Here is a 24,329-nt window from a genome sequence, read left to right on the forward strand (position 1 = left end):
GTGGTTAGGTTATACGGTTGCCAGCAGTTTGGCTAGACTTGACTTTAACCACCAAATTGACTGTGTATTTTTGGACTGATGAGGAAATGAGACGTTCACAACGTGATTCAGAAACTAAAGCTTTGGACAAAGTTTTAGATGAATCTGTTAATGAATTACTAGTAATACCTGAGTTTATGTTTGACTGAATTTCTATAGTCAGCTTAATGAATACATATACTTGGAAGAGACTTAACTGAGATGAACGCTCATACCAATTCTGTTTGAAGTTATACATAAAATATACAAATATGTTGCAATCATTGCCGTTGCTTTTCATGTAATTTCCAAACAGTAAAAAGTCGAGAGCAAGCAAATGTTAAGGCTATTGCCAGAACATATAATTAAATTCCTCCCCAAAGTTAGAACCTCCTGTGCAGCCCAGCCAATGTGCCAGACCAAGGACTCCAGCTCCAGCCATCGGAAGTGAGTCTTGTCCCTCCATTGGTAAAACAGATCCTTTTCTAAGCAGTTCTGTAAAATAACACAGGGTCAGACTCATGGACAGCAGTGCTGAAAAGCCTGAATAACAAGAGTACCCTGGAAAGGAAATTATGAACTTCTTAAGGTACGTTTAATTAATTTCCATATGGAAATGAACCTTTCCTGGAACTTCTGGAAGCTTCTCGGAAAAGTCAAGCCTTCCTCGGAATTTGTGTGCAAATTAGGACAGACAAAAGAAGGGTTTTCTCTATTAAATAGATTGCGATAAGCTCTGGCATGATGCTCAGAAAACAACATTAACTAAATCACCATGATGATTCTAACAAAAAAAAATCTAACCAAGTATATGTACTACGCATATAAAACCTCCTATGTTATGCAAACATAAATAAAACAGTTCGAATTTACAAATCCTCAGCCTGTGCACAAAGGCATATTTTCTGCAAATGACTGCTATAAATCCATATAAAGTACAGAACTTGGACTTACAACTGTCTCTTGATGTCATATAGTTACCAGACCTCTATTTAAACAAAATATGGTCTGTCAGAATTCTGTTTGGTCTTTTTGTATTTTGTCTTTACAAGGGGATGTGAAAGAGAAAGGCTGAACGTATTTATTCTGATCTGGGCACTTTGCCAGTACTCACAGAGATATTTCAGGTTTTCTGGCTCACAGTCAGTTCAACCTCTTACCTGCCTGCCTGTTTAGACCGCTGGAAGAAACCACAGCTACAGAATTACAGTTATAGCACAATCAGAATAGCAGAGAGGGTGAATCATAGCATAGCCCTATATTACCACTCTACCCTGGTTTCACTCTCTCATCTCCATCACAGATCTCTTATCAGGCACTTTGCACAGTCCTGTTCAATGTGGTAAGATCTGTGGTAAGCAGTGCTGTAAAAGTTGTCTGCAAAGGGACAGAAAGCTCTCAGCAGAATGTCCAGCAGAAGCTCAGATATATGTCAAATTGAATTATCACAAAATTGAAAATAAAAATACTGATCTTTTGGTACCCATTGACGAGTGTTTACCAGTACACCATACTTTGCTCATTTATACTTTATACACTCACAAGCTTTGTGTGGTTCCTTCTCCCACCTCTCTAACCTGTGGAGAGCCGTAATGAAATCTTGACATTTTCATCTTGTGCAGAAATAGTCCCTCCAGCTCCAACCCTACCAATAATAGCGATTTCAGTGATGACAAGGAAAATATTTCCTCTAAGGCAAGCAACACTGGAATCACACCCAGCATATCTAGTGGTGAGCAGCTCATACAGCTGGAAATCTTCCAGCAGGTTCAGCCGCTCCCTGCTCTGCGCTGAACAGGTCATTTAAGCCAGAACAATATTCTCTAAATCCCCTCAAATGCTAATGGTGGGTATCCTCTGTGAAACAGCAGGATCCCTGAGGCTCCTGTTAGCATTAACTATCCCACCCTTGTACAAAGTCACCAAAATTTCTGATAACCCTGATATTCATTGCTAAAGTTTGCCCACGTCTCAGGGATGTAAACAAAACTAAAATTCCTTTCCGTAAAGACCCAACATGGAACTCTGTGAGACTGATTTGTGTGGTGTTTGTATTTTGTGACTGTGATGAGGTTTACAAACCGTGTCTAGAGATAGCAGCTAGTGCTTTTGCCTGGGAGAATACTGCTAAAGGAATATAATTTTCATGGCTTTCGGAAATCACAGGATTACAAAAGTAGGAACACATAATAAAGAGAAATCCAATGTGAAGACTGGAAGACTGGGAAGAAGACTGAGAAACTAAGATCTTTTGGCAACATGCAAAAATCTGTCTTAGTCAGCAAAGATGTTTAGGAGATCATTGTGCAACGAAGTTCCCAGCCCAGTGCCAGGAAGTTGGATTTCCACACTACAATGGCAAGTATCTTCAATGGTAATTGCTGGAAGGCCAATCCTGTTGTGAGGAATTTTATATGATGAACTTGATTTGCGCTCTGAGCCAGGACCAGGGCTGGCTTTGTGATAACTTTCACAACACTGAATTTACACAATTTTAACTAAAAAGGTATAAATCTGAGTCCTTGGTAAACCATCCTATCTTTCTGCATTCTCACTTTTCTGCAATGCTATCAGTAATCATATTTCTACCAGTAAATAGTTTTCCACCTTCCTTAACTCTGTTATCGTTTTCCATTTAAAACACTCTCTGGAATAATCAGACTGCTTTTCAAGATCAATAAGCCCTGGTAGGAACAAGTATCTGTCTTGGAGAAAAAGCGATTGCATTGGCATAATCAAGTTACTAACGATAGGCCCATTATATAATCAACAAATTGGTGTTTCTGCTGGCTATTCTCTTTCCTCTTGCCTCCATAATAGTTTGTGTTAATAATAATACTAATAATAGTAGGTTCAGTTAGACATTTGTGATTCATTTAGTAAATGGATAAAGTATTTGGATTGTTTTCCAATTGTGTTCCATCGTGCTAACTATAATTGCAGCTGTTGCATTTCACTTCAGAAATATCTACTCTTCAGTGTAAGTAAGTATGGTAATTCTTCAGGCACAGATGAACATGCAAGTGCCCCGCATATCACTTGTGTTTTCTGTTTGCTTGATGTAAAGAGTCTTTTCATCGCCGAGGGATGATAAATCCCACCATGGGCTGGTAGCTTCCCTGTGTGGCTAAAGTTCCACGGTGTAACAAAGTATAAATCTACTCATTTTACTTTATGAATCTCACTAACTTTACTAATTTCATTTTCAGTTGCTCATCATTTCATATAGCTCCCATCTTATAGGATAAATGTTTCATTTTGAGGCTCACCCTACCAAATGGTCATCCCTTCATCACTGTCTTTACCTGATTTTTTTCAGAGTTTAAGCAAAATGCAGTGTAGATATTTCAGCACAACAGTTCTTGAGAGGAATTTCTGGTTTTCATTATGAATAAAAACCTCCAAATATGTCATTTTATTCTAATTTATTTATTCTACATAATTGATCTGCAAAGCACTTCAGCCTGCTTTTGGTTAGAGGACACATTATGGGAGTCACTTAGATATTTAACTCAGCAGAATATATTTTGAACTGCTACTAGCATGTTACATTAATAATTAATTCATTTAAATTTCCTATTCCCAATATTTAGGCAAGAAAATAAGTAGAACCAAAAATTAACAGGCAATTTCAAGCTAGCACAGCAGTAAATTGCTGCTACCTGTTACAATTCATGGTTGCTGAAGTCCACATCCCCAAATAGCCAAGACAGCCTCTAGAGGTAAATAAATAAAAAAAGAAACCTTCTAAAATTATCTGGCAGGGGCAGACTAAAGCAGAGGATTCCTGTTGTGGGAGTTCTCCTGTGCAACATGTACGTTCCCAATGAGCAAGCCCAGGCATATTTGTTTTTACACAGCCGTTTCCACACCAAGACACATTTCCATTCCCCCCTCCCTCCTTCTGCTTTTGTATTCCATCATCCACATCCACAATTAGTGGAAGTGTCTGGCTGTGCCTGTTCACATTGTTCCCAGACTTTTCTCTCCCCCAGTGAGCTCTGAAGACCATGCATTATTTGACATGACATAACTTGGAGGCCTTCTGCAGCAGTAGCTGTATGCAAGGAAGCAGACAGAGACAAGGAAGAAGAAAGCTGGTGATTGGTGATTAACAGGTGATTGAACTTCAAATTACTTAGTCTTGTAAACGAAAAAAGGCCCAACCCCACCAGAAATAAAAACAGTTTAAAGGTCAAGATACAAAGTCAGGTCCTTGTTCTGTTTGTTTTGTGACATTAAAACAGAGGATATGAAATTGAAAATCATCTTCGTACAGCTAGAAACTAAATCCAGATGATTTAACATCAGGCAGAAGCATATTCATAATCTGTTTGGGTTTGAGGTGTTTTTCTGAAATCATTAAGTATCTATTGCATTTTCCATCACAGTTCATTTCTCTGCAACAAGAGCAATTTGCCAGCTTGTACCCACTTGTACACACACGCTGAATGTATTCACTTTACAGTAAACAGCTGCACACAGTGCAGCTCCGCTTCACACACACCGGCTCTGCATTTGTGGCCTTACATGTTTTTCAAATTAACCTAGTCAAGTGCACAGAATATTCAAGATCATAAAACATAGCCAAAGGTACCTACTGCTCTCTGGAAATGAACTCTTAAAAATACCTTCTCTGAAAATGGATGTTTCTTTAGAGTGTATACTTAATATTTCTTCCCATTTTGTTGCTAAATTCCAGAGTAATTAGATCTTACCGTTCCTCCGAGAAGGTGATGCCCAGATATATGCCCCCAGATGTTCAGCCTGTGTGTTCCAACTCTCATCCATTAAAGTGCCTATACTGATCACTGCCATTCATAGCACCAGGCTTCGCTTTTGCATGTGTACCTCTTCCTCAGTTACTTCAACCCAAACACAGACAACGCTGGAAGCTTGTTTTACAGTTGATATGTATAGAGAAATTTCAAAGACTAAGTTGGTTACCCCATGAGCTTCTCACAATCTGAGGAGCTCCCCTGCATTCTCCCGTCTCTTTCCAGTGACCTCAACTAGCAGCAGTCCTCAAAGCAATACTGACGCTGACTCAGAACTTCGAAGAACCCCAAATACCTTTAAACCCAAATACCTTTGCTTCATAAACATGCTGACAAAAAGTATATGCAGATTATGGCAGTGAAATATATTTTTCCTTTTAAAACATTTCTATTTGAAAGTAAATTTGAAATAACTATCCACAGTGAGTCTAAACACGTCGAATGCCTACAGTAGTTCACAAGACTACACAAGACTAAGTTTACACGGTAAAAAATATATATAAACAAAAACTTCTCTCAATTTTTAAACGATTGCAACTTTTTCTTCAAGTTACAGTGAAAATCAGAAGGGAACAGAAAAGGAATTGCTTTCTTAAGTCTTCATCATATGTAATACTTGCTCACTCTCAGTCAAACATGGTTACGTAAGGCATGTTTCCTCTTTTACTGACTTCACTGTTTTACAACTGAAAATCAGAAGAGTTCATCTAACAGCAATTTTTGCATGCCAGCTGATGATGCCTCCACAGGTCTGCCACAGAAAAAGGAGCCAGAACTCCAAGTACTTAGAGCTTGGACCAGATGATCCTTAATGTCCCTTCCAAGCTGTTATTCTATGATTCTAAGGTTGTACACACACAGTATTAGTTTCAGTCTTTATCATCAAGAGAACAGCTGCTATTTATCTCTTCCCAAATTACTTCCTAGTATTACTTTCAATCTCTGTTCCATAAAAAACAAGCTTCTGACTTGGGTTTTTTATTTGGTTTGGGGGTTTTTTTTCCATTTTAGCTATCAGGTACAAGGGAATGTTATTGGGAATGGAAAAGTAGGAAAATCAGCTTCTGTTTTTTAATGCAAGTATAAATAGCAAAGAGGAAAGAATGGCATCTTGAAAGCTTGAAAGATGTAAAGCTCAATTTGCAAACTATTTAAGGACATCTTGATGCAAGCGGACGAGTAGGATCTTCAAATACTGCAAAGGGACCTAATGTGCCTAAATTCTTTGGAAAATCCCATCTCTCTGAACTACTAGGCTTCTTAGCACTTTTTCTTTCTTTTTTTTCTCAAGGATTAATCTTGTGAATGGTATTTCAAGTAAACTTTAGTCATCTGTTGTTCTTGGATTTTTAGATCTCAGATTATAGGCAGATAGACATCAAAAGTGAATGAGTTACTAAGGCTTACCAAGTTACCACTCACTCATTTTATCTCGCACTGTACACCACGAAAATAAAACATGTTAGGTAACTAAGCAGGCATTGCAAGGCAACATGTTTTATTCAGCATTGTGGTTGGATAGGAAGATGGTTGCATTAATGAAACCAACTGATGAATAGCAGCTTGCTTTGCCTTGGTAACTATGGGTTGAGGTCCACCAGGTCAGCTGATGAATACTGGATAAAAGCATTTTTGCCTTTCCAAGTAATGGAGACTAGCCCACCACTGTGCGCCGTTAAGTAAGGCATGTTTCTTCTTTTAATGACTTCAGCGTTTTACAGCTGAACAGCAGAAAAGTTCATTTAACAGCAACTTTTGCGTGACAGCTGATGATGCCTCCACAGGTCTGCCACAGTGAAAGGAGCCAGGACTCCAAGTACACAATACAGGAAAAAGAATTGAAGTAATCGCAGTTTTTGAATTACTGGTATTACTTTAGAAAGAAAAATGCTGGCATGTATCCTCCTGCCTCTGCATAGCTTAGAGCACATACAGTCATTCTCAAAAACATAAAAAATATAAGGAAAATGTATAATTAATCATCATCCAACTAAAAGAAGTCTATTTAATTAGTATTTACCTTTAACATCAACTAGCTAAATAAAAGGGCAAAGAGAACAGCTGAATAACATCTTCTACTTCCCATTCATTTCAGGCTATAAATCTTATGTTTATGAATAAATGTTGGCTCAACTTTTCAGACAGCAGAAGCTCTCCATTTTCCCATAAAAATGTAGAGTTTATCCACTAATGATTCCATTAGTGGAAGGACTATCCAAGAAGAACATTGTTGAGACCATGCTGCTATTTTCTCTCATGCATTAGCTGACAGCGGTACTGGGGAATGTCCAGCTCCAGAAACTGGAAGGACAAGTCAGCATAGTGCAGGAATGGAGACAGGATGCCTGCAAACTCTTCAGCGGGTGCTGTAGGTTGAACGTGGCTGGTAAAGTGCTATTTTGGATGTCCCAAACCCCATCTGCTTCAATTTATAAATAACTACATGCTGAATGGCTGCAGCTGCCTTATTTCAAGACCTTTACAACTGATGTGCCACCAGCTATTCAGAGAAAAAACAGCTAACGTTTCACAAATTTCAACAACCGCATGAACCACATGGAGGGTGTGATAATTAGATACACTCATTGAAGCAACACTTACGATGCTGGAAGTTGATGTAGTCTCCTTAATTTATGTAATACCCTCAACCTTTGGTCTTCCTGACCAGACTGCCAGAAGAGTCCTAACAGTGTTATTTTAGGACACAGCGCAACCATCTGTAGTCATTAGACCGGAATCCTTTCACTTCACACGTATTTTCAAAAAGCAAAAGGGAAAATACTTTCCATCACTGACTTAGGTTGAGCTTGTACATGGATCCTTATGGGACAAATACCATAGGAAGAAAGTTGGGCTAATGGTTAAGTGAACTAGGTCTCCAGACTTCATTAGTCCAATTGTTACACTCCCGTACAACATGGAGCAAGTTGCTTAAACTCCAACCATCTACTTGAATATCAGTGCTGCAGGGACAACATCATTTCCTCTCACATGCCTCCAGTCTGTAATATCTATCAAGGCTTTAAATTCTTCAGAGAATTTATCTTTACTAGTATATGTATCCTTATGCGTGACTCAACAGTCATGGGTGGGAAGAACATCCCATCAGATGTTTTAGTGTTTCAGCATGGCACACTGATACTTTAAAAGTTTATTCTTCATTGAGCTCAAGTTTCAGCCATTCTGCAATGCCAAGCTTACATCAAGAACTCTCCTCTGCCCAACCTCAGGCAAAACAGCAGAGAGATTCAGACAGCTAGGTGATGATGCACTGCTCTTATCCCTGAACTGTCTTTCCTCATGCCTCTTAGTTTAGATCACACTTCCAACACAGAAGCCATGATTAATACTCAGTAACAGCAAATCCCCCTCTAATTGTTTTATGCAACAGGAATGAGAATGCATGATGAAAATCACATTCCAGAAGATGCAATGCTCTACTGAGAAGGTGGCAAACTCTTGTATGTATTTTGATAACACTGACTAAGCACCTTTTTTTCTCTCTCCCTTACTGTCCTTTTATTCCACAAGCCTTGTTGGGACTGTTGTGCCTCCAGTTTCAACTCCTACCTCCAAGCATGCTTTTCACCACAGTCTCTACACTACACAGCCAAATCCAATTCGCTCCCCAGCTGGACATTATGTTTTTGGGACAAGATCCACAAACTGTGGAGTTAAATTCAATGTACCTGTGTAGTGGCTGAACAATATTTAGTCTCAAGGAGCTTTCACTTGCCCAAATTCATTCCTTTAGAGCAATGAAGTTGTGCAGTCACCATCCTTGGACTTCTTAAAAATCTGATGGGACATAATCTTGAGCAATCTGCTCTAGCTGACTGCAGGGTGAGCAGGAGGATTGGACTAGACAATCTCCAGAGGTCTCTTCTAACCTCAACTGTTTCTTGATTCTGTAAAAACACTTGTTAGCAGTTACCCCTTTTAAAGACCATATCACCAACAGGAAGACAACACAGGCATAGCAAGCATATTAAATGCACATGTATTTAAAGGTATAGAACAGTCCTGAACCTGTGGAAACTTGTCAGACCTTATAGCTAGGTAGCAAAAATAGAGTCATTATGATACACTTCAGGATTCTGTGCGTAATTCCAGGTGTCCTTCCCAATTTCCATGTACAGTCCATTCAAAATAAGTGGCATGCAGGTAACAATCTATTTCTTCCACTAAACAGGCTATAGTCAATGCTAATGGCACCTGTTTAGTCCATAAAATTCTTACAACTACAGCTTTTCTGTGGAGACCTTGTCTTCACTGAAATGTTTCTTCACGCTTGGATTCAAATTTTACCCATGATGTAGCTCATCAAGTATTGATTTCTCTAATTCCATAGAAAACATGTTTCCAAACTCTTCTAAAGGAATTAACAGGAATGTAGCTCCCACAAACCAGATCTGAACTTCAGTCATTCATAAGAGACCACCAGTGAGTCTATAACTGAGCAGGAAAAGCCTGTGTTTTGCAGTGCTGTAAGCCAGCACTCTGACCACTCAGATGGCTTTTCTTTTAGCTTGCAGAAGCAGAATATTTTCTTATTTTCATTGTTCCAGCAGCATTATAGATACAAAAAGATGACTGAAAATTGCCCAGTGCCTGTTGTGAATAAATACGGCCTTCATAATACGGCAGATGATGCTTAGAATGCTCACATTTCCTCCTAATGAAACTCCAGATCTACGCATGTGTTGTCCAGCAGCTTAAAAAAAAGGCATATAGCTCTGATTGCAAAAATAGATTAAGTCTTCAGCTTATGACACAGGTTCTGGTTTTGGAGCAGAAGGTCACAGGCACCCTTTGCAATAATGACCGTAAGGTCTGAACAATCATGGTGTGTGATATAAATGACAACCATGAAACACATACTGCAATGCATTTGCTATGCATCCCACTAAGTCACGCTTACATAATGTAATTTACTGTCATGCTAAATTATATGAAAATTTAAAGGACATTATATACCTTTCTATGAATTCTCAATGTCAAACACTGAAGTACTGTTATGTTTTGGTTCTCTGTGACGTAAATAATGCTTTCATGCTTGCAAGATTTCAGATGTAGCTATATGCAAGCAATTTAAGAGAGGGAGTATTACAGAAGCAAACACTAAACTGAGGCATTATATTCCAGTTTCTACAACTGCCTAAAGAATAAACACAAAACTCATTCTGCAGCACAAATTGTCATATACATCACTGTTTCAACTCATTTCTAGTACCAGAAATAGTTCAGTAGCAGCACAGTGCTATACCACCAAACCACCAATAATATTTTATATTTATTGATGGCATCTTATATTCGCGTGCATAAGTTCTCCTTCCCCGGAGAAAAAAAAACCATACTCCATTCAAAATACATTCAAGCTGCTTTTTCTTTTTGTCTGAAGACATGCATAACTCTCCCTATTTGTTAAGCATTAACACTTTCTCCAGTGTGTCTGCAGTGCAAACAATAGTAGAAAATTGAGACAAGAGTCCTCTGCAACCAGATCAGGCCCTGAAAGCAGGCTAATTGTTAAAGCCTGTTGATCAGACCAGGGTAACATAACTGACGGAGGGGTAATTTCTATGCCAGACAGACATATTGTGTGACATCTCCTGCCTGCTTGATGTCTTCCTTGATGCTTCATTTGTCTTGCAACCAATTCTGCTCTTTCATTATTCCCTATGCATGGGATGCCTTCTGATACAAATTCAGATCTTCTTCAAAGGGATAAGAATTATATATGGCACTTCACTCAACATGAATGTCCACAATTTGGTCTACCAACAGCTTTGGCTCCTTTCTATACCCATGAGCCCTGCCAAGCCAGCATACAGGCACACTTATCTATGCCTGTCCATACATCATGAACAAAATGATTGCTGAATCCTGTCTTCAGGGTCAAATTCTGCTTTCAGTTTCATCTGAAAGCTCCCTTGAATGCCAGGTGATGCCCGGGTGAAACTGGGCGTAAGTTGAACCTTGCAGGTCTGTGAACAGGCACTGGAACCTCCCAAGTGGAGATCACCACTTTCCACTTCATTCCCGACCCCTCCAGGGATCTTCTGTTTCAGTAATTCCCAATAAAAGCACCATGTGAGTAACCTTCCCTAAGGCTAGAAGTCTCACCATCCACATTTCTGTGAGGTTCCTTCCACATTCATGACTTATTCCTCCAAGGTAATTCACATTCTTCTGAGCCCACAGTCCTCACAGGCTCACAAGTATAAACAAAGGAGGTTGGATGAGACCCTTTAGGAGTAAAATCTCCTACCAGAAGAAGTGATGTTTCAGAGAAACAATATTTTTCAATAAGCTTATGATCAGTTTGTGTTATGCATTAAAACCAAAAAGGCTAAGAGCTTCCTTAATTACAGTGGCAACTATTGTGACTGCAAACATGAATCCTTTCTTTTTTCCATCAGATAGATTCAAGGTGCAATTTCAACACTCCTGAGCAAATACCTCTTGCTCTTTTAATATATAAGCCCTTTAGGGAGAAATCCAAATTTAAACCTCAAGGCCACAGAGGCTCAGGACAACTCAGAGTCTGCCTTACGAGAGCAAAAGGGAGTACAATTGCAGATTTAATTGTAGGGAAACATTTCTCTCTCCTCTGTGTCCCTCTCCCCCCACCTCCTTTTCCCAAGAAAACAAACTTTTTTTCATTTCTAGATCACATTGGAAGCTGATTCCCTTATCTCCTTTGAAAGAACCAGCCAGCTTATTCCTCATCTGCAGCTTCCCAAAGTAATCCCTAGACTGAAGTGCTGTTCTCATCATCCCACCCAGCAATTACCAGGAGACAAGAAGCACCCTGCAAAAACTATGACAGAACAAAATCATTTCACCGTGATTTACTACACATGTAGGCATTAATAGCTTTGCAAGTGTGGAAAGCAAGCTGGAGGGGCAGAGCCCGAGCCAACACTAACTGTCAGAACATCATTGTCATCTATTGGGTTAGAAATATTTAAGCCATCTGATGTTTCAGTCTGGCATCTCGACATAACAACAGGCTTGGAAACAACAATAAATTTGCACATTGAGGAGTCTGTTCAAAATCATAGAGGCTGACAAAGAAATAGGAGAAACTGTGCAGAGATGTTTGTTTGTGTGATATTGAAAAGAAAAGATCATGATCTCCAAGAGCATCCTTCTAGTGCATCAACTCTGCTGTCAGGGCTGAAGCACCAGAGACAACAGCCACTTCACTGAACTGAAAGCTGTTTTCATATTCATTTGCAGATGTTGTTGTTGTCTTTATTGTGAAAAAAATTTTTGGGGAAAAAAAAAGTCACCTTGTGATATATTTTGGAAAAATCCAAGGAAGTGCCAAGGTTCTGCAATTTTCACCCACTGGGAGATGCCGCAGGTGCTTAGCACTTGCCATGGTGAAGCTCTTGAGACAGGTTCTGGCCTCAGTTGCGCTAGGTAAATATAAGATAACTTTGCTGGCTGGCACCGACTGAAATATCCCAGATGAAATTTAAAGTAAGAGCAGAATCTTTCCTTTTATTTTTTTGCAGCAACACAGGATTACAATGGTAATGTTAACGTTGTTAGAACAATTTTGCAAGATGACAGAAGAACAGTCTGATCTCACTGCTGTGAGCTCCTACTCAGCAGACAATTGCGTCCCATTTTAGAATAGAGTTTTTAAACTGTTCAAAGCAATGCACAAGCATTAACTTCTAATGGCTTAAAAAGGAACTTTATAATGCTAATGTCTTCATATTACAGGTGTAATGCATTTAGAGAGCAAAGGTTTCTATTCAAATCCATAGCAGCTTCCAAAGATATTTGGACCAGAAATTTCCATTTAGGCATCTCTAATTCCAAGACTTCAGAATGTGCTGCTGGGAAAGATAGAGGTTAGTATGAACTCTGCTTTATAAAGGCTCCTGCAGTTATGTTATGGTCCATCTAAATTATTAGTCTGTTAGTCAGCTGTGTATTCACAAAGAAAAGCACAAATGAACAAACCAAAAAGTTGTTCAATCAGTCCAGCAATTTAGCAAACACTTCCCTGCCATGCTAAGAGAATACAGTGGCCCTCACTTTACTTTTGGCGAGTGAATGACAAGTTATGAGCAGCTGAGAAACCCAACGGGCAGGAACATAGTGGCCTACCACTATTCCCAGAAGGGGTGGGCACCACCCACTTATGCCAAAGGAGCACAGAAAGAAGGTGAAAATAGAGTGTTTCCAGACTTTTTGTATCGTGTCTTGTTCTTGCTAGAGAAAGATGTACCTGAGAAATACCCTGGAGTGTTGCAAGACACAAACCCAGCTTTCTTAAATTGATCCATTTTTTCCGCTGTCACTGGCAACCCCAAAAAATAAAAATACATGGGAGAGGGAAGATAAGCATATGACTTTCTTTTCAGACATGCCTATTATTCCACAATCCTCTAACTTAATTGTAGCCTATTTTGTGTTATTCACCTTTTTTTGTCATTTCTTTTTCAGTCAGCATTGACTAATAAGTATGTTTTAGGACAGTCTGCATCTCAACAGTACCTTTCTGTCCCACTGCTTCCTCTTTCAGAATTGACTTCTCTCTCCGCTCCTACTCAGACCTTGTTAGTCCTTCTCTTGTTCCTAATTTGAAGATCTCAATGAGCAAGAATTACAGGTCTCAGCAATAAACATGATCTCACAGCAACACAAAGAAGAGGATGAACAAAATAAAAATTACTGTCTGGTGAAAGCTCCCTTGACAACTACAGCTCCACTGACAGGCGCCACTGAAATAATAGGAACGATGCTTCAAAACAACAGCCAAGAAAACGTTATGAAAGAGAAAAAAAAACCAGTCTGAATGGATCTTTTCAAATGCAGATTCCACTGCCAAATGAGGAGAATGAGAAAAATGCTCTTTCTTATGGCAGAGTCATATTTAAACTCTGTGAGATTACAGAAAACCACCAAAAATGTGAGTACAACCTGAAAGATCCTGGGGCCAATAGTTCATTTCAGGAACTCTAGAATGATGTAGAATGGACAGAATGGTATTTTGGGGATGGAGAGGAGGCATGGAAGGTGTTCTCTCACTAGAAAATTTTGAATTGCTTTCAACTGGCTGAACAATAAAACTCATGTTGACTTTGGTGCAATATCAGGCATTTGCAGGCTTGCATCTGAATAACTACCACTACCTAGGTGACAAACTGCATAGCAAAGAAGCCAAGAGATTAACGAACGTGAAAAATTATGGCCCACTACTAATGATGTTCCATCCAAGACAGAACTAAGGCAGTGGTCATGAAGAAAGGTTGTCTATGGGTGTAAGGAGGCAATTAGAAAAAAGCTATAGCCTTCCTCTGCCAGTAACGCTTAAATGCAAACAAGTTACTTAGGCACTTATTCCACCTTAGCTTCACAACCGTAAAATGGAGAAAATTGCTGTAAGTACTGGTGTGGTCAGTTATTTGGTGGTTAGAAAGTATTCCAAAAGCCCCAGATGGATCCTGTAAAATCCTGCAGCAACCACAGTATCTCCCAAACTACCTAAGGCTCTTCAGCAGGCAGAAAAAGCAGCTTTGTGGAGCAGAGGTGGAGATCAAGCTGCATGGAAGCTCCTGGCTAGACTGAGTTGGGGCAAAGTGAGAGGGTATAGAAAGACATGGCAGAGACAATGCAGCAGGCAGGGCAGAAAGGAATGAAGTGCACAGCATGAGTGGTGCTTTGATGGGGCACATTTTATTTTCTTGGTATTTTACATTCCTATTGTGAAGTACTACTGGTAACACAGCAAAGGTTATTCCCTAAAAACTCCCGTCACAAGTGCACAGGCAACACCATGTAAAGCAGAAACAGCCCCTACTCCCCTAGTACTGAATGCACTCTCAGAGCTCCAGAAGTTTGGCTTAGGGTCTTGGGCTTGCATTCCTCTCCAGAGATGGATGAAATCTGCAAAAGAGCCATGTATTTCTCCTCCACTTTATTCCACACATTCAAGACACCTAATAAATTTGCTTTGACTTTCTATTCTTCCCTAAAACAAAGGAAAAACTGAGAACCAGAAATATCTTTTTCCTCCCTGGTGGCCTGGCAGAGACACATGTAGGACTGTTTCCCACTTTTATATAATGAGATTGAACCCACCCACCCACCCCCCAAACAAACAAACAAACAGATTGCACAAAAAAAGATATAGGGACTCTGCCATTTCTTGCCAGAAGCACTGAAACCAAAAGCACGTCAGGACTGAGAATAAAACACTAAATAGTTACATAGATAGCAAGAATGGCCTAATAGTAAAGAAAAACAATACTCAAAGTTTTGAAAGGCATGTAAATGCTGAAGACAGTGCCAGCCAGCCTTTTTGTGCTCACTGGGAACAGAGAGAAACTTTTGCTTTGAGGTTATTCTGTATCTATATATTACAGTTTCTTGCATGTGTCTTTCTAGTGTGAAGATACAAAACAAACCAGTCAGTGAACAGACCGCAGGGCGCACTAGTCTGCTCCAATGTGGCAATACAACCGTCCCTGTTCTTTCGTCAATAAACAGACTGCTTGTGTCCGAATCCGAGAGCGCTCTGGGCTCCCCAGCCCTGGGAAATTCAGATGTGGATTAGTCCTGGGAGCGGGACGAGTCAGATTAAACAGTGATTCAGCTGCCAGGCACGGACAGTTCCCAAAGCCAAACCTGGGGATACTGAGACCAGCATTTGGGGGCGAACAGACCATTTGCTAAAACCGTACTGCGAGTCTGCGTGTGACCTGGATGAGGCGTGCTGAACCAAACCCCAGCCCAGAGCAGGGGAGCAGTGATGCGGCCGGAGTTATTCGAACTCCTCCATGTGCCGCGGCCACTGCACGCCGAGCTGCCAACCCTGAGCGTGGGGCAGACACCAGGGGAGCCCCCCGTGCTCCAACCCGCCCCAGATGTGGAGGACTTGCCTGTTGCAGAGGCGGCACCCCCCAGCCCAGCATCCCCCAAACTTCAGACCTCAGAGCAGGAAGCACCTCTCCCTGCCTTTTGCTGCGCTACATGTCAGAGAAAAATATGTCCCAGCGCCCAAGCCACGCCAGCTGCCGAAGGGGAGGAAGAGCAAGGAGCCACTTACGGGGATGTGCACTCGCAACATGAGTTTCTTCTGGCTGGAGCTTTTCCTGCTGCTGCTGCTGCTGCTGCTGCTGCTGGATGCATCTTTCTTCTTGTCCATGGCAGTGCTTCCCATCCCTTCACCCCGGCGTGGTGCTGGGCGGTGGATCTGGAGAGGGAGGCTCCTCTTCCACCTCTCTCCACCGTCCCACCGGCCGCAGTTGCTGTTACTCCAGGCTCTTATTTTCTTTTATTTCCCTTTTTTTTTTCTTTCTTTTTTAATGGCCTTAGGAAATTGGGGGGGGGGGGGGGAGTAAAAGGTGGGAGCCGGCAGGAGGGGGGAGGATGGGAGAAGGAGAGGGAAGGGGAGGAGTTTCTCCAGCTCCGGTCTTTAATCCCAGCAGCGAGGTGTCAGGGGGACCTTCTCAAGAGCATGAGATGCCCTTACAAACGCAGCTCGCTTTCTCACTCTTCCGCCCTTTCAAAAATATCCGGAGCATCCTGGGGGGGGGGAGAAAGTTTCCTTCCCCTCACCCAGCCCAGCCGTACTCTCCCCGAAAGAGAGAAAAAACCAAACAACTCCAAAACACCCAAACGCCACATAAGCCCCAAAAGGGGAAGGCGCTGGGGAGGCTCCCGGCAGCCCGGCGGCGGGGGGGGGGCCGGGCCGCGGAGCGAGCGCGGATGCCCCGCGGGGAGCCCGGCGGGGAGGGGGAGTGCTCGGGCGCTGCCGGGAAGAGCAAACCGAGCACAGCGCGGTTCTTCCGCGGCCCTCCGCATGTGCGGGGCGCGCCGCAGCCTGGCCGCCTGCCCCGGCTCCCGCTCCCCGCGGGCCGCCCTGCGGAGCCGAGGGGACTGGGGCTGTGCCGCATCCCGCGGGCCGCCGCAGCATGGAGTGGGCGAAAGGCTGGGTTTCACCTTGCCAGCAGCGCCCAAAGGCGGCGCGGTGCCTGCCCTTCCCTCCCCACCTCACGGGCCGGGTCCTCGCCTCCCTCCCGCCGGGCCGGCTCCGGCCGTGCCCCGAAGGAGGGTCATTCCTTCGGGCCGCAGCGCTCCCGGGCCCCAGCACCCTGCGCAAGCTGCTCTGCGGAGCCCGCCCGGCGGCTGCAGCGGCCCCGCGGTCCCGGGGACAGCGCCGGGCCCCGGCCCGACCGGGCTCGCTCCCGCGGGGCAAAACCGCAGCGCTGCCCCCCCGCGCCGCCGAGAGCTTGTGCCGAGCCCAGGAGGGCCCCAGACTACTCTCGAGCATAGATTTTTCCGCTCCCTCCCTCCAAACAGCCTTCAAACGCGAATGCAAATCAGCCGAGCCAAAGAGGCAGATCACACCCCGCAGGCAAACGAATTTGGCGTTCCAGAGTATCCGAAAATGAAAAGCTTTCAAAATCCACTTCACATGTGGCTGCACCGGTTGCAGCTATAGAGCACACCCATGCCAATGCCACCCCTGCCGCCAGGCAGGCTTTCAGGGCTAAGATTTTGGACAGCAAAGAGAGAAAGAGAGATTGCTTCGCTTTAAAACAGCAAGTGGTTTTCACACACATAGAAACAAACATACCTTCTGGATCAAAATACGAGTCTGGGGGTTAGAAGTGACTCCTCCTTCTTTGACAACCTCTGCACCATTTTACACTGCCTGGATTCGACAATTAGACCAAGCCCATTGCAACCAGTGACCTTGATCACATTATTTGAACACAGATTTTCCCTGGGTTCAAAGCTGTGCATGTATGCATTCACAGCATCTACACCAGAATTTCCTCTAACAAGTCTTATGGGACTCTATAAACCAATGATTTATAAGCCTTGAGGGGAGAAGGGGAAGTGTTCTCCACAAAAATCTTCTTATCTTCTGAAAAAATATAGGATTGTGATGGCTATCTTCAAGAAATACACCCATTCAGATTTATTTCCCTCCTTGTGGAACTCTCAGGATTTACTAGATGCAAAGCTAGGTCAGGTATAAAGTCTGTAGTAACTGCTCTAAAACCATACAGAATCAAATAAAAATATGAACCCTCTTCTTTAATTTTATATATAACTGTCCTATAGGTTCCTACAGGATGTCATGGAAGGAAATAGACCCAGAAATGAGACCACAGTAGTTAGCACCATTGTCACCGGATCCGAAAGGGATAAAAAGAGGAGCTGGTCTGTAACACCTGCTTTCCCTCAACATTTATATAAACCCTTCTGCCAACACAGTGCTGCTGCCAAGGGATATGGGTGCAACTGACCCCCGGAAGCACGGAGTGAGAAAATTACCAGTAAGCATGTCTATCAAAAAATGTCACGATTTTTTTCATTGCTAGTATGGTCTTGAAAGTTAAAAAATAAGGAGGAAAAAAAGGTAGAGCTTATTTAAGAGGATTTTAGCACTAGGTCTCCTAAGTAAGCAAATCTTCTGGCTGATATTTATTAAATTAACAAACATTTGAGGTGGAATAAAATCTGCCATATTTATAATAATCCATTCCCTTATTTATGCAGAATTGTTTCCTACAATAGTATATTTTCCATATTTAGTATTTTAGATCTACAATTATTCCTTTTCTTCTTGTAGATTATTTACAGAAATTATGGTGGATAATGTAAAGTAAGTGTCAGGGAGTAACATAAAGTCTGTATGACCAAACTCCCAAACCTAAATAACCCATGAATCAGCACACACCCCCCCCCAATGATATTGCCTCAAGCATGTTTATAACTGTAATAATACCACAAGGTGGGGTTAGTCTTATTTTTCTCCTTTGATCCTCTAAGATCCCAAAGCTGACTTTTGATTCTCCAGTTGTATTTTTAAACTTTCATTGCAGCTCTGAGGATTAGAGATGCATTAAAAACAAAACAAAACAAAATAAAAAGAGCCACCAAAGCCCAAATCCTCCTACAGCTGCTGGACTTCAGTGCCTTGACTCCCCACAAGATGAAGTGTTAATAAGACCCTGCTATAAAATAAAGGAATCGCCAATATTTCTGACAGTAAGACAGCATGTTTTTATCCTTCTTTCTGTTATCTTTCAGGGACAAATGCAGCCATCATATGAAAAGGCAACATCATGAATACTTTTAATGAGAGTTAAAATTAATTTTTCCACATGAAATCCTGGCGGTTTGACTCCCAACAACTGTGTTTTCATAGGCATGTAACATCTAAATTACTAATTTCGCAGACAAATGGGTACCAAAATACTTTGAGAATATCACCATAAGTACTTAGAGGTTTCATGCACCCTCAGTGGTAAGTGGAAGAGCATCTCAAACACACCAACCGCATTTTTCCACTCTCTAATAGCACCCACACGTGCCCCATTTCCAAGCCATACCTGTAACCCAGCACAAGTAGCATGCGCATTTTGGACACCACCACATCACAGGACTTGCCTTAGTTATTCCTTAAAAACAGTGTGAGACAATTTTTCCATGATAAATTCCCAAAGTACATTCCTAAGTTTATAAAATAGCCATAAAACTTTGCTTTCAGCCTTGATTGCATCAATTGCAGTTGCTGTAAGTAAAATAATATGTCACCAGCTACCTCTGGTGCTAAAATTTCACATGCAATACAGAGAGATTTTTTAAAAGACTTTAAGTGAAAAAGTGTGTCTAAAAGAAGTGGTGCATGGGGAGAATTATGAGAGTTGCTGGTGGTTTTAAATCTTTATTGAAACCAGCATTTTTTGCTAATGCTTTAAAGTTTGTTGTTAGTAATATTGCCAAGCACTCATGTATTGTATTACAGAAAAACCATCTGTGACAATAACTATTATTCTTTCTCTTCAGATGACATATTAAAGTTACTGTGAGCATTTAATGTAGATATTTCACATATGCAATCTATAAGTATTTTGCAGCCACAAAAACCTGCAGAAGTCCCTTTCTTGGGCACTAAATTTCCCACTATAAATAATGCCTGTATTATAGCAGGATAAATATTGTAACTTCTCAGATCCACCACCTTATTTCTTCTGTATGTATATACATGCATTCTTACTTGTGACTCTCAAACTTTTTTAAAGTGTTTCCAGGATTTAAAGACAAATCCTGGAAAATCAATATATTTTGAGATCTGGATGTTGAAGAACTTGTCTGGCTCTTACTGGTATCCGGTAGCCCAGCACCTGTCATGCTTCATCACAGCTGTTTTTCTCTCTATTTTCTTGTTAGGCTACCCTCTGTCCATGTTGGTCTTTGTAGTTCCTCTTCTGCCTATCCCTTCCTGCTCTGCTTCATGTTCCACCTCTCTTTCTCACCCTTCTGTTGTTCTCCATCTTTCTCAGCTTTCCACTTTGCTGCTCAGTTTCTCGAGCATGCATGAAGTCAATTGTTCAGTTTCTCTTCGACTGAATTCAACCTTGCTGCATAAGGCTGCTTAACTTAATCAGCAGCCCAATGTAGTATTGGGGTGCAGTAGTCCCTGCACAGTCCTTTCTGTAAAGGCCAGAGAGGACACGCACCCCTGCATCTGTCTGCCCATACTCACACTATCACCTGATACATGCTGACACTCAGCACAGTGCAGGGAGCAGTTTTCAAGTTTTATAGTGAACATGAGGAAGTATCTGTAGACAGCTAAATTGTCTTCCACTGGGAAATTTGCAGGGGAAATTGCAGGCCTGCCTGGAAAGCCTAAGTGGCTGAAGTAAGGTGAGATATTGAGGCTAATGAGGGAGGAGTTGCTGCTCCCCAGAAGGTCCGCAGGAACATAACAGCAGAAAAGACTGACAAATGTTTATGCTGAAGGAGATAGGTTGTGTGGTCAAGTGGCTGTTCTTCCTCTCCAGGCTGTCAGATGCCTTCTAGTACACTAGTGGTTACTGAAATAAATTCTCTCTCATCACCTGAAACCCAGCACCACTTGGTGCTATTCTAAAGCTGCCTGCTCTGGTTGAGCCATTCTGCCCTACAGTTGTCTCCCTCTTGCTCACACCATTTCTGCTGGTGTGCTGGTAACTCCAGAGCTGCTGCACTGCTTCATGCATTGAGACCATAATGCAGAGTGAGAAGTGAGAGAGAACTTTCTAGGCTGTTTCTCTAACTTAATCTAACTGCTAATTTCTCTCCAAACAGCCAAACAGGGCAGTTTTTTGTTTTCTTTCCTAAAAGTGTTTCACTTGCAGCTCTTGTGCAGCTTCACAATTGATCATGGCTATCAAAAAGTTTCAGAATTCTTTATTTGAAATGAATGGCCCATGCAATGGATTAATTTCGTACACAGAGAGCCATAACATGCTTGGTATGGGCACTGGTGCAAGATTTGGCAAGAGGCTCCCCCTTTTGTCAGCTGCAGTGGTTGCCTTACTATCTCCTATTGTCACGGCCCCACAGCCAGGGTGCTCCCACAGTTGTCCACATACTTCATAGTACCGATACCACAAGAACAGATGCACAGTAAATCAAAATGGGTGCATGATGAGAGGGACTCTTCATCAGGGACTGTAGCGACAGGACAAGGGGTAATGGGTTTAAACTTAAACAGGGGAAGTTCAGATTAGATATAAGGAAGAAGTTCTTTACTGTGAGGGTGATGAGGCACTGGAACGCGTCGCCCAAAGTGAATGGTCCATCCCTGGCAGTGTCTAAGGCCAGGCTGGACAGAGCCTTGGGTGACATGGCCTAGTGTAAGGCATCCCTGCCCATGGCAGGGGGACTGGAACTAGATGATCATAAGGTCATTTCCAACCCCTAACCATTCTACAATTCTATGATGTGACCTGAACCCCATTATGTGGTTCACATTAGTGCCAGCACTGTACTGTAGACTATGCTGACAAGTAAATTCAGATTCTCATTTACATCACTATAGTGTAAGAGTAAAATAAGAATAACACTCTCAGTGTCATCTTTGCATAGAAAGCAAGTGCCTGGGAGACCTGATTAGGTACAAACATGAAAAACACATTTTCTTTTTTGAACCAGACAGCTTGATAAAAGACCTCGAAGCTGATATTTCAAGGTTCACACAATGTCTGTTGGTTCTGAGAGCCAGGAGAGCCTTCCAATGGCCAAAGTACCTTCTGAGATAAATAATATTGGTCTCTGTACAAAAACATTTCCAGTAACTGGAATGATGAGCTGTCCAGCCTCAGCTTTTCTTAATACTGAAGAATCACAGAAGAAATGGACAAAGTCCTATAAAGTATCTAATTTCCTCCTTATTTATACAGGAAAAACTCTTTTGTATTTTCTACTGACTGTGATTCACTCTTTCTGGCTGTTAGACAGATGCAACACTTAGTGCTTTTGATTTGCATATATAGGCCTACAAGTTAGACAGATAACCTCAATCAAAATTTAATGTGGCAGATTATATGCAAAAGCAGTGGAAAGATACTCGTTTCCCATATAGCATGATTTTTATCAGTCCTGCAAATTAACACAGAGAAGTACAAATAGGTTTCAAGAGGACTCTGCTTTTCATTTTCTTTTCCAACAGTATGTGTAATGCAGTACATCATTAGCTAAAAGAGCATTTAAAGGAGGCAGAGGCATAGTTCTACCAGATTGTGTGGGCACAGGAACAAAAAGTGTTTTCAGCAGTAAAAATCTGAAAATATTTCCATGTTCTTCCTAGTGAACTGGGAAGAATTCAGAGAGCTGAAGAATTACAAATGCACTTTCTGTGAGCCTTCTACTGTGTGATAATCTCAGAATTTATTCCTTGGCATGGACTGTTTTGGGCCTCAGAGAGCACAGTAGGCCATAGCAATGGGGGTGAGACTGTCCCAAAACATCAGCCTGTTACTGCTTGGTGGTTCAGATGTAAAAAGAGGTGAGGTTTCCAAAAGCAATCATAAGCAGTGAATTCCAGGATGGGCTGTAAGATCTCAAAGGAAATAATTTTTGCATGTTTAGCTTCAAATCTGTTATGCTGCAAAGTATTGGTGGCAAGCAGATGTCAGATCCTGGCTTCCCTGCGTGCCTGGGCTCTCCGAAAACAAAACCAAAGTTGCTCCTCAGTCTTTTCAAGGCCTGTCAGCAGACCACTTCCACAGGAAGAGACAAACACAATGTCCTACTATACTACTACTGTTTTCAGCAGAAAATGAGTGATACAAGGAGGAATGCTCTTGACATTGCACTGAGGTGTATAATGATGAAGGTACCAAGGGTCATAATTACTAGAAATCATTCTGACATATGAATAGTGATGGATATATCCAGTTAAAAGACTGCAGATTGTGCATTACCATAGCAACTACGGAATTCCCAAATAAGTATGTATTTGTAAAGTAGTAAGCGCAGATTTAGCACATGTAATTTTTCAACTCAGTCTGAGATTCAAAGCCAGATGCACAGCTTTAAATTTCTCCAATCGCATTTGTTAGAAAATGGTAAAAATGATAGTAAAGGAAGGTTTACAGTAATCTAATTTCATGTCAGGAAGAACATTTGTTTTGAAATATCTCAAATAGCTGTATCATTTTTCTTAAGATGATGGTCTAAAATCTTACCAGAAGAATTTTAGAAGAAAGGAATGTCTAGAGGTGACCCTAGAACATAAAGGTTCTCCCCACACTGAATCCAAAGAGTTCTCAACAGATGCCAGTTAGTGTGATTTAGTTCAGCTTCACCGATATTCTCAATTTTTCCTCAATTAAAATTTTGATGATGTATTATTATGCAAAGTACCTGGACTTCAGAGCCTTCAATGAAAAATTAAAACTTTACACTAGAGATGCATATAAGCTCAGTAGATGTATGTAGGATTAAAAGTGAATTAAAGGAATGGCTCAAGGAGAAATTCTAGGTCTGGGAAGATAGAAGACAAAGGCAAAAAAAAACATTAACTGATTGTGTTGTCACTGATAAAGAGGTTATAGTTGTAATGCTCCTAGGTAGGGTGTGAAGTAACATATGAAAGGCACAAGGTACAGTTAACATGAACCCACATAGTTTGCAATCAGACTCTTTCCCACTGAATGTTCCCCATAAAATGAAAACCAATATGAAAAAAATAGTTCTTACCTTCATAACCAGTAACTGATAGGTCCCCATTTTGGGTCAACTTCATCACTTAAAACAGAAAGCAGTCAGTCTTCCCAGTTCTCCGGGTACTCAGTGCTGTGGGGAGAGCGCAGAGAACAACGGTCTTAGATTTATGTTATGTTAAGTCAACTTGACTTCCCTATTGTGCTGTTTACTCCTTATTCAGCAATCCAGTGATGAGTGGTGTTCCGCAGGGGTCGGTATTGGAACTGGAGCTGTTCAACATCTTTGTTGGTGACATGGGGGACAGTGAGATTGAGTGCACCCTCAGCAAGTTTGCTGACGACACCAAGCTGTGTGGTTTGGTTGATACGCTGGAGGGAAGGGATGAGATCCAGAGGGACCTTGACATGCTTGAAAGGTGGGCCAATGCCAACCTCATGAAGTTCAACGAGGCCAAGTGCATGTGGGTCAGGGCAATCCCAAGCACAAATACAGGCTGGGCGGAGAATGGATTGAGAGCAGCCCTGAGGAGAAGGACTTGCAGGTGCTGGT

General features: G+C 41.7%; 1 protein-coding gene and 1 long non-coding RNA gene across 4 annotated transcripts in view; one reads left to right on the forward strand and one right to left on the reverse strand.

Annotated features, from left to right (window-relative positions):
* Window positions 1-23,858, reverse strand: part of PRKAG2 (protein kinase AMP-activated non-catalytic subunit gamma 2) — a 228,903-nt gene extending 205,045 nt beyond the window's left edge. For 2 of the 3 annotated variants that reach the window (XM_030512092.1, XM_030512136.1), the window contains exon 1: window positions 15,871-16,453. In XM_030512092.1, the coding sequence (XP_030367952.1) occupies window positions 15,871-15,984 (114 nt within the window). In that variant the 5' untranslated portion in view covers window positions 15,985-16,453. Of the gene's footprint in view, window positions 1-15,870; window positions 16,454-23,813 lie in introns of those variants that run through there. The other variant, XM_030512110.1, reaches the window with a different exon arrangement.
* Window positions 16,996-18,831, forward strand: LOC115619618. Its single transcript, XR_003995071.1, has 2 exons — window positions 16,996-18,112; window positions 18,662-18,831. It is a non-coding gene; the product is annotated as an uncharacterized LOC115619618 (long non-coding RNA).
* Window positions 23,859-24,329: the final 471 nt, after the last annotated feature.

The sequence above is a fragment of the Strigops habroptila genome, chromosome 1 (assembly GCF_004027225.2).
Source record: "Strigops habroptila isolate Jane chromosome 1, bStrHab1.2.pri, whole genome shotgun sequence".
Classification (NCBI taxonomy): domain Eukaryota; kingdom Metazoa; phylum Chordata; class Aves; order Psittaciformes; family Psittacidae; genus Strigops; species Strigops habroptila.